At 39.9% G+C, this 17,930-nt stretch overlaps 2 protein-coding genes across 8 annotated transcripts in view; one reads left to right on the forward strand and one right to left on the reverse strand.

The window, feature by feature from the left end:
* The window catches only part of larp1b (La ribonucleoprotein 1B), a 40,741-nt gene extending 26,070 nt beyond the window's left edge, over positions 1-14,671 (reverse strand). For all 6 annotated transcript variants that reach the window (XM_066720163.1, XM_066720162.1, XM_066720161.1 and 3 more), the window contains exon 1: positions 13,150-14,671. In XM_066720163.1, the coding sequence (XP_066576260.1) occupies positions 13,150-13,528 (379 nt within the window). In that variant the 5' untranslated portion in view covers positions 13,529-14,671. The remainder of the gene's footprint in view (positions 1-13,149) is intronic.
* Positions 14,672-16,500: 1,829 nt separating this feature from the next.
* Positions 16,501-17,930, forward strand: part of mfsd8 (major facilitator superfamily domain containing 8) — a 32,116-nt gene continuing 30,686 nt past the window's right edge. For both annotated transcript variants that reach the window (XM_066720169.1, XM_066720167.1), the window contains exon 1: positions 16,501-17,245. The gene's annotated coding sequence lies outside the window, so the exon portion shown is untranslated. The remainder of the gene's footprint in view (positions 17,246-17,930) is intronic.

The raw sequence follows: 17,930 nt of genomic DNA on the forward strand, positions 1-17,930 counted from the left end.
AATGAAGACATCTGCTGGGTGTGAAGGCAGACACCACCGTCTCTCTATAGAAAGGGAGGGTCTTTGGAGGGTTTGAGGCCCACACTTTATCTCCACACTGGCTGGCTAGCCCGATAAGGCCTGCTGCTGACTTGTTAAAACTGATGGGTGTTACTGACCCAGCCGCCAAACTCCCATGCTCATATTTCCCTTGCGCCTTCTTCAAACTGCTCGATGGTGAAGAGCATTTACTATTTTTTAATGCTGGAGCAGGGCAGACACACCATCGTCAAATCAGGGACAAAGAAAATACTCTGATATCTAAAAGTGTAAAACACAGATATGTTCTAGAAATAAAAATAAGGACACAGCTCTATCTAGTTGGCTTTTGGGTTTTATTAATGCCCAGGTTACTTGACTAGTTATAAAGAGCACTGTTATAGTCTGGCAATTTCTTTATCATATTAAAGATCTCTGATGATAACTAGTTCAAAATGTTTTATACCTTACCCCTAATGCCCAAAACAGCACACACTGCTTGTTAAAAAAATTACTGAAGTTCTTGAGACATTTAACAGAAATTGTAATATGTGCAGAAAATTTATTAAGACCCACAAAATATCAATGAAGAGCTTGTCATAATAAAAAATATAAAAGGTTTTATACTTGTTTTTTTTTTTTTTTTTAAGTTCAATACCTTTCCTGTAAAGAAATTCAGATGTGTGTTCCTGTGTGCAAGACTTTATAGCACCTCTGTACAAAAATAACAGCAAAGGCTTGTGTAAAACATATGTATTTCACTCGGCATCCCACCCCACCTGCCATGCCGTCAAGTTGAAGTGTCAATATATAGGCTTATTTTCAGTGTGAATCCAACACAGACACAACAGCGTTAATGTGTCAATCAGATGTCAGGCAGAACTTGTACAGTACAGACTCTGCAGCTTCCTTGCTATTGACATAGGGGTTGCTGGGATTCATTCATTCATTCATTCATTCATTCATTCCCAACCAAGGAGTGCTGGGCCAGTCCCAGAAGGAAAGCCGCGAAGATTACCTGGGCTTTAGAACTCCTATTGCACTGCAGGCAGGGTGTTAATAGTGTGCACACCATTCACAAAACAAAATGCAATGCTCAAAACACACTTATGAAGACACTTTTACACAAGGAAACCCTTTAATTGGTGCCAAACCGCAAAAGGTTAAAAGGAGGTCTAAAAGCTATTGGGGAGGAATAAAAAGAATTAAATCCACATTCGACTGTGTCCGCATCTTTGGTGGTTTTTATTGCTGTTGAGATCAATATCTCCATCGAGCAGTTTGCATTTTATACCTGTTTCTCCACAGATGGGTTTCCCTGGACTGCTGAATCATCTGATAGTCCCCCACCACATCAAAAAAAAGGAATTAATGACCCAGCTAAAAAAATAGTGTTTCAGAAAGCTTTTTATTTTTATTTTAAATAAATGTTTTATACCCTAATGCACTGTAAAACACAGCATTACATTTGTTGATAAGGTCACTTTGTAAGAGAGAACAATATTTATTTACTTCCTCATGAATGGCTAATAGAAACATCTGACAGGTATACAATAGAAGATTGGAGTTTACTGATTCAATCTTTCTTGTCTGAACATTTCTAGCAGTGGAGTATAACCCTTAAATAAAAAAAAAAAATAATAAAAATAAATAAAAAGTTTGTGTTTCCAGGTGCACCTTTGGAAAATTACAGAATGTATAGCCTACATGTTTTGGGGTTTCTTACAAGAATGTGTATTTCAATGCTGTGCACAATTAATACAGTGAGCTTTTGATGATGAATTATGTTAGACACTTGAGAAGATCATTGAAGGTGCATGTCTTCTGCATTTATAGATGCATCTGATGTTGAGAGCCTCCTCGATGCATGTCAGTTTGTGTTCAGTCAATTGAGCCATCAGGTCAAACAGCAGAATCTCCTAGATGGTTCTGATACCCAATACTAGGCAGAACTGTACCTTAATTAGGCTTTCCAAACTTTCGTTTTGGGCATCTGAAGTCCAAAAACTTCATTCCTACAGAGTACAGCTTAAAGACCTGCCTGCCACACACACAGTACAATTCCCATGAAGCATCAACAGAACCAGCAGACAGCTCTCCCTGCTTCCGGTCTGCCGCTGTGCCCCGTTAACTGTTCCACACTGATACTGGGCTGTAGGAAACGGTTCCCCACCAACAACAATTCTCATTCACATCCAACTGAACAGCTTGAGAGGAGCGCAAGGAGTCTTGTGTGCTAGTGTAGGAAAATCATTGTAAATCTGTCACCCTCAATCTCTGGCACAATGTAGTGCATTTTCTTTTTTTAATGCATAATATTTCTCTTATAAGGCTCAACGCTTACATCACCATTGGAGTGATTTTGCACGAATTCAAATATTTACATTAGTAACAAATTATCATATTAAAAGCTAGGGTAATATCAAAATATGTTGTAAGAGGTACTGAACTCTTAATTAACTGAGTTCTTTTAACAAGTTCTATGAATTTGTGTTAGAAAGCAAATATATGCATGAAATCTAAAAACAGCACATTCTGCAGCACTGTTTGGAACATTAGGCATTAAACATTGTAAATTTTTATTTAACTGCATAGTGAAATAAAAGCCTTCATGGAGTTGCTTAGGAAAGGGAGTCTCACAATGGCTTGATGTTCATAAACCACAGCACTTACTAAGGGTCACAGGAGCCACTCTATAACAGATCTCTTTGCTTTGGGTCATATGCACAGTTGGGTTTGCAAGAAGGAAGGCTTGGTTGTGCTCTGTTTCGAAGAAAAATGCATCCCCTTGAATAAAGGCCTGGTGCATTATGTGCAATAAAGGGAGTAAATTATATTACCGGTTAGAGATCACAAGCAAACCAATAGCCTTAAAATACTTTGCCAAGAAACAACTATCTTATAAATATGCTCAAGCAGTTATTCATACCCAGCTTCTGTCCAGGAAGAGAGTTCAGGGGCAAAAATGTGTAACAACAAGCAGCAATAAGACGGTAACAGTGATCTGTGATCTGTGCCCAACAGAGGTTGGGTCAGACTTCAGAAAAAATGAGCATTCCTACAACCAAAAACAGTAAATATATTTAGTTAGTTAGTGACCTAACCGTGAACTCAATAGCAAGACACATTGTGCACATTATTACATTATTTTTTCACATGCTTGCAAGCTTTGTGGCCTTGTGATGGCCCATCTAGTCACAGTCAAAATGCAATAAGAATACAATTTAACTGCATGATTATTATTTTTTTTTATGAGGTGGGGAAGGGGATAAAAACATTAAAATATATATATTAAATCCATTACAAACATGAGATTCATAAACTGCTGAAATGATGTTATTGCAAAAGCCCTCACACATTTTTGGGAAACCCTACAATATAGCTTTATTATTATTATTATTATTATTGTCATAATTTTATAAATAAGACCCGAGAGAGTCCAAAGAGGTGTGTAAATCACTTGGTTTGATGAAGGGAGTGTTTGGCAACATCAAGAACATTTCTGAGCCAACGAATCTGAAACCTGTGCGTCTGTGCACATTGTTACTGGATAATGATAGTCCGTTCACTTCATGAGGGAAGCTGCATACTATCATCAGCCAGAAATGTAAATTAACTAAATAAATAATGACTATAGCTGGATTAGGGAAGGCAGTACTTTGAGGTTTCTAAAGTTAAGCTTTGAAGTTAGACTGATTTTAAAGACGTGTATTGTAGTACCAACTAATGATTATAAATTCACAGACAGGCACTCATATTTATTTATTTTTTAAGTCAAATGTATTAATACAATATTACATCATTTAAAGGAATGCCTAATTTTATTATTCAGAATGTCAGCTTTAAACCTTATAAATGTTTTATAAATAGACTGCATTAAATCAAGTATCTTTCTTGCCTTCCTCTGCAAAAAAGCAAGGACTCAAAGCAAAGATCACCAGTCTTCTGACTTGTGTTCCCATATTGGGCTGTACTGCCCTCTCCGCAGACTGCCAGCATACCCTTGCCCGCCCACTCAAAACCAGGTGGGGGCACTGATAAAAAAACAACAACAAAAAAACACCCACCCACCCAAAGAAACAGTCATTTGCCACAGGACATTATCAGTGCTCCCTTGAAGCACCAATATCCTATAGCACAATGCCGCTTAAATGCGTTTCCACATCACTATCACAACAAGGCACATCAAAGCCCTTCAACAGAAGAAACTAAAGATTGCTCATTAATTTTTAAAGTGGATGACGAAGCATATGGAGAAAGTTGCCTCAACCCTGAGGTCAAGAGGTTTTAACTGACCAACAGCTTAGACATGTTGCCCCTACAAGATTCAAAACAGACTGAAATCTTACAAGTAGCCAGTGGAGATGTCAAAAGTGTAGAGAGGGAGATTTAGTGATCTCTTTCCCAGTTTGGACACACTATATGGACAGGTCATATTTGAGGCATTTCCCTCTCTTCCCAATTCACCCAATGAATAACAAACTGCTGCTTGGTACATGTCTGCATTATCGTGTTTTGGTACAATATGAATAAAGCAAGCTTATCTGAGTGCAAAAAGCTTTGACTTACAGCCAACAGCCATTCAGACAAGCAGAAAACATGAGCTGATAATCTACCACTGCACTTCACCTAGCATGCAAACTATTCCCCCTAAACCCTTCAAACCTACGATGTAATTGAAACTCAACTGAACACAAGGTTTCAAAATAGTTCTGCTTCATCTAATAAAATCCACCATCAGGTAACATCAGTCCTGGAAATTGATTTCTGATAAGGACTTGCAATTGTGAAATAGTTTTCTAAAAAATAAATGAATATTGGAAAGGAAATTAACAATCCATTTTGGGAGTTTTTAAAATCAACCATTCCTTTAAAAAGAGAAAGTGTGCTTCGAGGCCATGTTAAATCTTGCCGGACTCTGCAGTGCATTCCCAGCTGTTCCATAGAAGACACAGGTGGAAAGTCATGCAGCAGTTCCCACACTGTAATGATAATTCAGATTCACATGTGCTATTCCTAACTAGTGGGTATTAATGAGGACAAACAGGATATTTTTGGATCAAGTCTGACTTGTTCAAATTGGACTTTGCTGTTTTTACTAATTAACATCCATTTATCCCAGGTGACCGAGACAACAGAAGCCCAGATGAGATGGAGAGAACGTGTTGGACAGGTTTTAAAGTAACCGATCAGTCGTTTCAGAGGTGTGACTATTTCATATGGGCAGTATTTGTTATTCCCTTGTTCCTTGACACCATTCTCTTTAGTTGTTCAACCTATTTATGTCAAAGAGAAATTAAAGAATGAAGTTCAATGCATTGTAGGTTAGAATACGATGGTTTAGCATAATATCTCTCCTGAATCTAAATATAACAGGACCGCAAAAGAGAGAGACTGAATTGCCACACAAGGTAGCCTAATCTAATTTTTAGTTTTTCCATTAAAATGTGTAATGTTCAAGTTGGTTTGATTGATTGTATGTTAAAAATACTGGGTAAACAAACTATTTATTAGGTCGTCAAACCATTTACCTTGAGAATAACACAAAAGGGACTGAATTACTAATTTCCTGTAAAAAAAACAATTGGCACAAAAACCAGTAAACAATGAGTTCCTGAGTAAGTGCACCAAGTCTGAAACAGTCTAAAGCAATTGTCTGCCTTCATTTAAGAATAAAAGCAAATTCTGTACTTAATTCTGACAACATATGAACATCTTTAGTTAAATAAAATGTAATATGACCAACTTCACAATGCAAAATAAGTAAACATAATAACTACATTGGGACAAATGAATTATTCTCTGCCAAGCAGTATAAGGAGTTTCTAACAACCAATTTTAGTAGCTATCATTGGATGTGTACTTAACATTTAAAAAGTCAGCTTCATAAATTAGAGCTGGTATCTAGATTATAGAGTACATTAAAAGCAGAGCTGGAGATAACTCTCTGGGCCATTTGCCACAGACTAGGCAACCAAAAAATAAAGAAAAAATAAAAATCTTAGCCTGCTCGCACTCTCTAATAAGTCTCCGAATTGATTATATAGAGAACACCACCTAGGCTACTCTGAATCTGTTCCCGAAAGAACAGACCCTGAGTTTAAGATTAGTTTTCATTAACCTCAGCTGTATAATTCTGAATACTGAAAACACCCTTAAAAGTCTGAAGTCTGTTAAGTGGTGCAGAGTACTGTTCTGGTTATGACCAAGCTGCAAGTGATACAGAGCATCTTCTGAAGATTGCCTGAATCTAGTTTAAACAAAGGTTTTCTAGTGCAGGAGGGGACGTTTTCTGCCATGTTTCACAGTACTTTTTTATTTTTTAGTCTTTGGTGGGAAGGCCAACTCACAGTTTAACTCCAAGGTTAAAAAAATAGCTATAAGTGAGGACCGAAGGCGAGTGTGTGTCCTCTTATCTCAGCCCCTGGCAGGAACTCCCGTGATCAGCGGGCTTGCACACTGGCGAGGCCCAGAGCACAGGGCTGACACAGCTAACTCAGACATTGAAATGCAATGTCCTTTTCCCTGCAGTTTGGGCAGACACAGCCTGGGACAACCAGTCCTACCAGCAAAGTATCTTTCAAGCAGCCACATTTACATACAAGTGGGATTCTGAATATTGCAAACAAACCTGGCAATACACCGAGTACATGATATTGGATACCCCTCTCATATTCAGGATAATATTGGAATACTATACTTTGTAGATAACATATTCTGAATGATATGCTACCAAACTGCGACGTTAAGCCATCAAGTGGTTTCATCATGTGGTTGTTGTAAGTACTACTTGATAAAAAAGGAAAGATAAGACTTAGAACAGCTCTAAAATTTTAATTCTTCTGAACACATTACTTTTGATTTGTTATTTTTGTGTACATGCGTTATATTTTCCTCTGAGAGAGAAATATTGTATGAACAGTTGACAGCGGTTTTAAACTGCTGGAAGTCTCCTATGGGAAGAAGTATGTGACATTCAGCTGACCGTGACATGGGGCCGATGGAGGAGTGTCCAGCAAAGGTCAACACGAGGAACAGAACTGCTTTAGGGAGCAGGAACTAGAGTTGGTTTAAGTCGCCACATAAAGAAATCCTGCAATTTTGCGAACTCATGTAATTAATTTTCAAAAGATAAACCTTCGTGTTCAGACCATGTGTTCTCAACCTGGTCGCTGCTCTCACATACCCACATGTACATCTAGTCTGAAACATTACAGAAAGTAGAGGAAAGACTAAAAGCTGAAGGCATTAACAAGAAAGAATGTAGCCTGTAGTTTTCAATGAAATCCTGACTTCTCAATTTTCAATAAAATCCACATAAACAATCATCAAGCAATGACAAAGTCCGTTTATGTGGGTATGAACAGGCAGGTTAGTGCAAAAAGCCTGCAAATGTGAATTAGAAAGCAACAACTGAAATACACTTCAAAAGCAAAGTAGAGCAATGTGCTGATCTCACTGTTCTACCCCCATGGAGACAAAGACAGCATCAGATCCTGCATGGTAAGGATTTGTTTAATGTGTGAAAGCTAAGAATGGGGTAGTGTCAGAAAACCTATTTTGATGTTCAGCAAATGGTAGTAGAAAAAAAAAACTTTAATCTTTGACAAAATACTGCATCTTTTACTGGAAAACATGAACAAAAAACATGTACAGTGCATGCAAGCTGCTATGAAAGTAAAATAACTAACGTTACAGACCATGAAGTGCTTCCAATGCATTTATATTTATGCTACTTAAATATCTGAATGTCAGAATAAATGACGTTATTTAATGCTAAACCACCTTCTGTTCACTCGCACTGCTGTTACTCACAATGCTCCAGCTAAAAGGAGCAGTTAAGAACACCCAGAGCAATATATCTGGACAATCATGTTAAATGTTAGATACTACCACAACAGTAGCATTCTTATGTTTCCGATGATTTACATCATTCCTTTTGGGGTTATTCATCAAAACTTATGGGGGGGGTGGAATACACTTAGCTAGTGCAACAGTAATATTTAAATATTAAGGATGTTTTCTTTCCGTAGTTAATTAGTTTGACAGTCTGACAACAGTTGCTACCTCAGTCTGTTTTGAAAAGTTAACGTGGTATGCTGACCCGTTCCACAATTTTTTTATTTTTTTATTTTTTTTTATAGGAATTTAGGAACACAACCAGTGCTTTAACGCATTCCCTGTGATAGTCTGGTTTGTTGTTCTGGTGTTACCAGTTTGGATATGAGAGCAATGCTGGAAAACCTAAGCATTTGTTATCACTGTTTTTTTAATCATTATTTTAATTGATGTTCTAGAAAGGGGTCAAAGAACAAACCAGAGGGACATGCCACACCATGTCAACATTGACAGTGAAAATCCCACCCACGCACATGTACACACACACAAAAACACACACACACTCAACACTGTAACAGTGCATGATTTACGAAAGGTTGAGGCTACAGGAATATTCCATTGGCTTGACTGCACACTCTTGAACTTATTGCTAGTTTCTATAGTCACCTAATGTCTCATTGCCAAATGTAAACAAAAAAACAAGTATTTTCTATTGGTTTTGTTTTAACAATGTGATAACCAATTAAATACAATTAAACCTGTATATACATGCTATAAATTAGAATTACTTTGAAATGGCATTATGTGCCTGCTTATGAAAAGCTTTTGAAAATCACTTATTACGAATATGCCACATTTTCTCCTAACAAATACAACTATCTGTATTCGTTAAATCACTAACTACAGTTAAACCAAAGTTGCTCAGGGTACCTGGAACTGGTACTGGTACTGCTATTGGTACTGCCTGAGGTCTGCTGGGCTTTCTGTTGAAGGCTTTGTTATTTCTATGCTGAAAGTAAATTCATCAAAATTTCACATTTTCTGCATTCAGAAAGCTCATTAGGAAATGTAAGGAATTAAAATAAACTGCTTTATTTTTATTTACTGTCCCTTTAGATATTTACATGACCAAGTAAAAAAAAAAAAGAATCAGCAGATTCAGTTACAGAAGACATTAGATTACATGTATTAAGAAGTAATGGTTTCTGATGTGCTGGGTAGGTGTGCCCTCAGTGAAAAGAGTTAGTGTCCATGAGTCATTCATTTTGTTCCCAGAGGAAAATGGAAATGTAATACTGTCAGTACTACACAGGGCTGGGCTTGGATACCTGAGTACTTTGAGAAGAACCAAAATATGTAATTACAAAAAAATGGTGCACAGCAACAATCCATGTTAAAAAAAATGTAGCCTAACTTTGCACATGTGTAATGAAGCCATATGTAACACATTAGTTTTATTTAATAAAATATCAAAGCAGTGTATGCAGAAGCAGTGCATGCAAGAGTGTACATAACACCTTTGACTTGAATGATTGCACACTTCCCAACACATTTTAAACAAGGGCTGCACAGCTATTACATCCCATTTGAAATCAGGCAATCTCAGCTGCTCAGAGGATGTCCTGGTTAAAGTGGAACACCACTCACAGCAGTGCCTGGAGCTGACGTCAGATGACTTGTCCATTGATGAAAATCTTGCTGACCAAAAGTGAAAAGAATTAAAATCCTAATCTTAAATCTAACCGCACAAGGCTTCCTGGAACTATCATTAAAATGTTACCATTTTGAAAGCAAACAATCTTTTTTTTTCCCTCCTCAGTAACTCCATTCCTTTTTATTGTTCTGTTCATTAGTCCATGTTGTGGACTAATAGTCACCTCAGGAATTAACCGAGCACATTCCACACAATTTTATGTTTTCCACAGGAGCATGGCCTAAGCTGGGGGAAAAGCCTGCAGCCAGTACTTTGTCCAAGGTCTCGACAGGCTTAGTGTGGCTGTTTGGGTCTTCTTCTAGTGAAAACACCAACTCCCCACCAGATAACATCTCTCAGTTACCAAATCAGGCATATTTTACTAGGTCTAGGTCATAAATATTGTATACAAAATACAGAATCTCCTATCACAATCCTAGCACAGTAGTGAAAAGGTCACACGCCAAGCAGGTGTGCTCTTGGATTTAATGAACATATTTAAACAGTCTTCAAAAAGCAAAGTGGTATCTGATGGTAAGATTAAATTTGAACTCTACACTGCAAGTATTGTGCCCAGTCATCTAATTTGCATTTAAACAATGTAGAAGGAATCAGACAAAGTAGCTGCTTCATCAAATGTGTTTGAAATGACGTGTGTTCTACTTTTTCTGTCAAATGTCCATTAACTAAGACTAATGGCATACTAAAACTGCGAATACTGTTGCCTTTCCATTTCAATTGCCAAGGGATGCCAATAACAAAAAAACAGAGCAACACTGGAACTCATGCTTATTCGACTTATTCTTTATGGTCTGAAAGCCTTCAATGTAACAAAAGGCATAGCCATAACTGTGGAATATCAATATTTAGGTGTATATTTTTTGTTTCTTGCATTACCACATCCAGCTGTGATCTTACACCATTTTACTAACAGCTTCTTTCTGTTCGTAACGGTAAGTACAGGAGGTCATGTACTATATGGAAGGCATATGTGGTAAACCAAAGGTATATAATGTCAGCCCTCATCCTGTTGGTCAATGGCTGCTGGTCTGGCTTAATGACGATGTTTTGTCATTCACTTTTATTTGACTGCCACATCTCACATATGACAATCTGCAATAGTTCCGAAACTTAACTTAGCTGTTACTTAACTCCATTGCTAGGTAGGCGTATATATTTAACAAAAGTGGGTGACCTTGAGCAATGCCGAAGAGGAACCTAGAGGAGGTAGGCCAAACATTTTCTAAGAGCAGGCATGGTGACCACTGACATATCACAAGCCAGACACCTACCCTGAAAACCAACAAACAGGAGATCAATGATGGCAAATCATTGTCTGCTGCCAAACAGAGTTGAGGTCAGTTCCTTTGTTCAATTCCAACGCTACCTTAATTCCATATGGTCAATAACAGTGACAAATTCAACCACAAATATACATTTCCAATTGCGATTCATTTTAATTCATTTAAATTCAATTTGAATCCATTAAGATATACTAACTGTGGAGTTAAATATTACAAATATAACACTCTACACATGATTGCTAAAACATAAGAAAAACCAAACGCCTTGAACATTGTACTTGATACTGTTTCATCAGGTTTCACAAGGAATATTTTTCAAAAAAAGAAATAAACCAAGTTAGCAAATAAACAGTTTAGCAGTACCCTAAAGGCGAGTACAGAATATGATACTCTAACTTGGGAGAAAAAGTTTACAATGCACTAGAGTAGGTATGTCTCATGGTTTAAAAGTGGCTTTTGTATTTGGTGAAGGCGCACTATGAACACCAGCACACATTTGACATTTTGGACACCAGTATATGGCCACAGACAGAATATTGCAGTAAGATTCAACACAACAATGCACTATATCACAATGCTGCGAGTGTTAAAGTATTCAAGGAGAACAGTATTGAAAAAATGTAATCAGAGTCCTGGCCTCGATGCCATAGAACACCGCTGGGATCAACAGGAATAGACAGACAGGAAGGGCCCGCAGTGAGAAGCTCATCTTGCTCCGTACGAAATTGCACTGCAGAAGAGCTTGCACATACTCCTCCAGCTGTCTATAGAAAGGAAAAGTGGAAAGTGTCTCTTCTAGGATTTCAGCAGGCATTAAGGCTACAGGGTTGGGTCTTCACCAAGTCGAATGCATTGTCAGCTGCTGCCTTTATGTTTATGTTCATATTGGTAATATAAAATACATTCTGAAAAAAGACTATAGAGTCAATGTTTTCCCATTCATAAAAAATAGTTTGTCTTTTATATGTGATTTGTCAGTTTGTGTGAAATGATATGCACTATAAATACAAGTATATTTTAGGATACACACCACTGATTATAATAATTATAAATAATTGTTAAATTAGTCCAGGTGGCCAATCAACCAACTCGTTTTTGTATAATACAAATATGCAGGAGTTATACAAATATAAGCTTCATGTTAAATAACTGGAATCTACTTCAAAAGGTTTGTTCACCTGTTATCCATGTCTCTTTCCTGCATTAATATCAGATCCCCTTTCATTTACAGTAATGTCAGACTAAGGTATGCTGTCGTAATGACAAGGTATGGCAATGCCATGTCAAACCTGTGCAGACGCACCTAATGCTAAATGTAATGCAGTGCAGTGCTGGTTACACCACAGTGTGTTGCTCCACCCTCCCTGTGTAGGACATCCCACCGCAATGCAATTTAAGTTTCGAAATCTGGTAAAACGGGGGTTGTGTCCGAATAGCACAATGGCCGATGTGAAGTTACAGCACAAACACCGGCCGTCTCCTTTCACATTCGTCGCCCCATCGATCTGTGTTATATGAAACATTGCGGGCGCTCTATGGAGAGAACTGAACCCGTGGACAGCTGCCCTTGTCAGCACTACACGTGTTCCCGTGTAATTTGATCACATGGGGGGGATGGGAGCCGACATGAATGTGCCACCATCAGCAAATCGCCTTTACAGGACCAGCTTTAACTCAAAGAAGAAGTCTGCAGAGTTGTGCCGAAACAGACCCAACACTGGCGTTCTTCGCGTCCCAGTTCTAGAATGAACAGAAGTCCGGCCTTTGATCTACGTGCGCTTCAATTCCAGAGGCATGGGACCTGCTTTAAAGCGCACCATTGTGGGGGCTGCCGAGGGCCTTTGAAAGACACGCGTGTACGATCCCCTTCTTATCCTTAAGTGTATGTCCTAATCTGGCTTTATTTTGATCTCGGACAAGACGCACCTTTGGTGGGGAGCTAAAAATAGTTTGAATCCCGACCAAGTGAAGTGTGTACGATACACATCTGAAACGCCAACTGTAGGTATCCAACTTGAGAGACACTGTAGAGCTTTGGACATTTTAACTTTAAAAACCTCAAACACGCACAGACCACACCTCTCGCCTCTGATTTGCCTCCTCGTATGTCCATGTATGTAAATAACAGCTATGAATGACACCTACAGATATGGTAGCAAAATTACCTTTGAAATGACTATCGCGTTGTTTGGGTTCCTAAACACATATTCCTTCAAAAATAGCAACACAATCATGCCCGTTGTTTCCTGGTTTAGAAACACTTAAACGCGTTACAATGTAATGAAAAGTACAAACCTGGCTCCTGGGTGTTGACATGTATAGAGCTGTTCGTCGGAGACGCATTCTTCTTAGTCCAAGGGTTGACTTTCGGCGGCGGTGCTTCTATGATCCTTTTCTTTGGTTTCTCCCCCGTATCGGGATTGTGGTCACCGGGGACGTGCTGGTCATTTTCTTTGTTATTGTCCACTTTGTCCCGATTCACGATTTCGATCTGGGTTTCCATGACCACCTGTTCCTGGCTCCTCCGCTCGTCCTCATGCTCCCGCAGCCGGGTCTGGACGCTCCCCCCCGCGGTCTGCGGTCGCTCCAGCCCGGGTGTGTTTTGGTCGTCGTCGGTCACCTCAGCGACACGATCCGGGGATTGCAAACGAGAAGGTCCCACTTCTGTGGACATCCCGCAAGCCTCGCTGGACAGATCTTCAGTCGGCAAAGTGGGGACGGAGGATCCCGGCGAGCATAGAGGAAAAACAAACCGGACAGACCCGATGTCTCACAGGCTCGGCTCCGAGCTACGCCGCATATGCGCAGACGCGTCAATGCTGGGGCATATTCTCGCTTTCAAAGAGAAATCAGAGAACACACAACTTGCGCAAAAACGACGTCTGCATTAAAAAAGAAAAGACATAAAGCAAACACACAGAGACACTGACAAGGCGACCGCCAGCACTGACTAGCTGCTGCCCCTAGTGAACCAGCAGAAGTAGAAAAGCATGTGTTTGCTTGTGTTGGTGACACTGACGTGGCCTATCCCCTCTGCGCTTGCACTACTACACTGCGGCTCAATGGATTATTGCCTTAAATGCTCAAGGGTAGTTACGCTAATGAACACCTCCAGCTGAGCTAATTGCACGGTGATCCAAGCAAGCGTGGAGGACTATGCTCTACATATACTAAGAATACAGGTACTTTTCGTCGCCAAAAAATAAATGCAATGTCAGAGGCCGTATTGAGGGCAGAGCCCAACTTTTTGGGGGCACCGTGTCTGATCTGGACGCTGCTCTTCCCCCGCAGCGCTAGCAAGTCACGGTCCTCAGCAGGCGCGGCGCTTCTCCAGCCCAGCACCGCAATCCGTCCACCCGCTCGACTCACATGCGCCGCCGCCAAACACCTCCCTAATACGGTAATCTGGCAAATCCTCCGGCGATACTAGCACAGGACACCCAGCGACTGCGCGGTCTACGTCCCCCTTCTCCCGTCGTCTGCCAGGGGTCTTGCTTGTGGACGGGCAGGGCGCCGGGCCTCCAGCCGGGAAGTGTGGGCTGTCAGTGCGGTGCTCGGGACAGTTCAATATGGAAGACGGCACGGATCCACACACCCTCCAACTCCGGCACTGTCACCGTGCCAGCAGCCTCCAGACGCGCCGAGTTGAAGGAGCTTCGGCCGGGGCGGAAGGCGAATAAAGGCGTTGTTTTTAAAATATCATATTCCGCATCGGTCTCTTCCAGCGAGTTGGTGTTCACCGTGCGGCGCCGCTCCGTCCCCTCGCCTGGCTCAGCACATGTTGTTCCGCAGCCATGTACGAGAAGAACAGAGGAGCTCTGCGCATGCCCCGCCCGCAGCGCCGCACGCCTCGCTCCGCTCCCGACCCGCCGTACGCCCCACCACTGGTGCGCATGCGCCGCTCGCCTAGGCACGACTAGACCCAGAAGTGAGAGGAAGTTTGGAAACCGACGGCATTTTGGTTCATACGCGACCTCTCGCCGTTGCAACAACTGGAGCCAAAATGGCGAAGACAGTGGTCGCCTTTCCTTGAGAGTAAATCCGCTTTCTCCACGCTTCGTGAACGTCATAGTTGCAAGAGTGTAGAATAACTGCACGACACTAATAATAATAATGCAGCCACAATATTCACAGTAGATTCAAAACATGGTTATAAAACTGCTGTACCGGTCTCACCAGGTCATGGGATGAGTTGGACAGGAAAGTTACACAAAAAAGCAACACGTTTTTCAATTTTGCATATTAACAACCGAATTGATAAAAACAGGTGTTATACTTAAGCGATCTTCTGAATGTATAATAGATCGATATAATGCATATGTGTATGCACACTTTAATTTTTAGAAGCATCGGAACCTTTACAGTTTAAATAACTAATCAGGCTTAGGTTTTAGTGGGGAAAACAATCAGTCACGTTTCTAACAATTCATTCACTAGGGGGTGCTATTGTATAAGCGTAACGTGCATAATATCTGTATTGCATCTTCCTATCTCTTTCAGATAACCTGCACACAATTCCTGCTCCCTGAGTCACTAAGAACGATGAGAAGGTGGATTATTTTAGAAACCAAATTCCATCTCACCTACCTACCTATCCTTACTGAATTTGTAATGCATTTATGTTTTGGATGTGACTTGCTTAACAAACCCTAACACATACAAAATACGGTAAAGAACATACACATGCAAAAGTGACTAGTGTAGTGTCCTGTGGTTCAGTGGGTTGGTGTCATGTTCACACTGACTATACCTACAGGAGACCAGAATAAACCAGCTGAGCACAGGACATTTGTTTAACAAAACTGTAGAACATCTAATGAAAACGTTGATGCAATGCAGAGAGGTAAGTGCTACTTTCTCAGCCATCAGAGAAGTGTATTGTTCTATAAATGATCTTTAAAGAAACTTTGGAGATGGACCTTTTTGTGATATGAATTTGTTTCAAAATGGAGAGAAACCTATTGTTAATATATAAGCTATATAATGTTTAAATGGATCTATGAAATGTGAACTGTTCATTAAAGAGTGAAGCCTTTTTTGTAATTATATGTGTTTATTTATATTATGTTGCTGTTGAAGATCTATTTTAATGATGAACTGAGTTGCAGTTTATTCAGAAGTCAGATTTGTATTCATGCATGCCCAGGAGACTGTAAATACCTTCACACAGTCTCCCCAAAACAGAGGTAGCCATTCTTTAGTTTGTAAAATACTTTCAGGAATTCTCAAATTCCTGATGGATTGTCTTGTGATAGGGAGAAAGTAATAATAATTAGAATAATAGCAAAGTAATTTATTCAACAATAACAAAGCACTCCAGAGATGGCCAGTCAGGAAGATGTGTCAAAAGGTTTTCTAGAACATACTATCATATTATCACTTTGGTTGCTGAGCGACTACATGACATCAGTGAGATATCTGAAACTTTATCACAGACTTCTTTTGTCTTTGGTATGTGTTATGGCCTTGGAGAGAAATGTTTTTCCAAATTTCAGCTACAAAGAACAATTGCAGCTGGCCTCTCCGGAGCAATACACAAAGCTGAAATTCATACATGAGGAAAAAAAAAATCTTGCTGCAACGCTAGTGAAAACAATATGTTTGGCATCTCGACAGGGTAGTGGCATTAGTTGTAGCAGTAAACATATAGACAATCTCTTAGATGAAAATATAGGACAGGTCAAATTCTACAAAACCAGAAAATCAACATTTTTCAATGTGTTGTAGTTTCTAAATTTGTTTTCCCAAATTCAGCATGAACATTTTTGAAAATGTCTGGAACAGGGGACATTTTCTTTGCTCCAGCTCCGGGCAAAAACATGTTTTCCTTTAGGAGTTTGTAGCTTTAATATATAATATGTATAAAAATAAATAAATAATTGAAGCAACAGCCAATCTGCAGCCAATCCAAGCCTTGGAAACCTTTCAGAAACGCAGTAGGCTTTGACCTTTAATGTGGGGGTCATGTTTCTACAGGGTCTGCTGAGTGAGTATGCAGATGGTTCGGTTGAAGTACAGTTAAGGTTGGGCTCTTACAGTGGACTTTGACTTCTAAATAGGGTGGATGTCAGATTTCTTCTCGGTTCTCACAGTAAGTCAGCAGGATGCACAACAGACGTGTTCATACAGAGCTTGGGTTGATGACGTCTTGTGACTGTAAAGCGAGCAGAGCGCAGGACCCGCTGCAGTGCCCTGTCCTTCCCAGAGGCTGCGGTTGTGCAGGCATGGTACCCCACCAAAGACCTAAGACCAAAGACCAAAGTCAACCAGACGAGTGCATGGAAGTTGTTCAGCTTTGAGAGAAATGCACCGGGACAGACCGATCTTTCTAAAATGCATATATTGAACATGGTACTAAAACATGTATGACGTCTTCATGGCGACCCGGGAGGTGAGTGCCGTATTCTCAACTGTTGGGTGCGGGAAATGAGAAAAGTACAGCCTGTTGATTGTATAATTGATCATTGACAGCTGTGCAGGGACACTGTTATGGCTGGTGTCGCGGAGCTTGGACAGCACTAGTCCAGTAGTCCATGCCCGGCGCTAATCTGTGAAGCAGCGCTGCATGTGCATTTGAATCCTAATGCATGGAGAGAAACGTGCCACCTGCCTACTGTTTATATGCAAAATAAGTAATACATGGAGATAATATGAAGTGTTTGTCGAAGCCTGTGCATTAGTTTATTTATGTAGGCTATGCATTTTAGCTGTTATACACTATCTATCTGATGGGGCGATTGATAGCGTTTCTTTGAAGTTAAGCATGTGGGTGTATTCTGCTTTTGTCTGGGTACTGAGTTTTATTTTTCTCAAACCAGAAACCTGTAGCGTCAATGTAAAACATGTTCTGTGTGGGTTACACCCAGTAAGAAACATTGCATTTAGCTATGCTTGCATTCACTCTGGTAAGAACAAAAAAAATCGTTTGTCTCTCATTTCCACTTTTTATATCACTCTTTTCATTCCTTTGTAAGCAAACTGTTCACAACAGTGATTTTAGAGAGAATACGTCATGTTATTATAAAGTATTGTTTTTCTTTATTTCACAATGTAATGTTATTTAGCATTCTAACCAA

Source organism: Amia ocellicauda, chromosome 13 (assembly GCF_036373705.1).
Source record: "Amia ocellicauda isolate fAmiCal2 chromosome 13, fAmiCal2.hap1, whole genome shotgun sequence".
Lineage (NCBI taxonomy): Eukaryota > Metazoa > Chordata > Actinopteri > Amiiformes > Amiidae > Amia > Amia ocellicauda.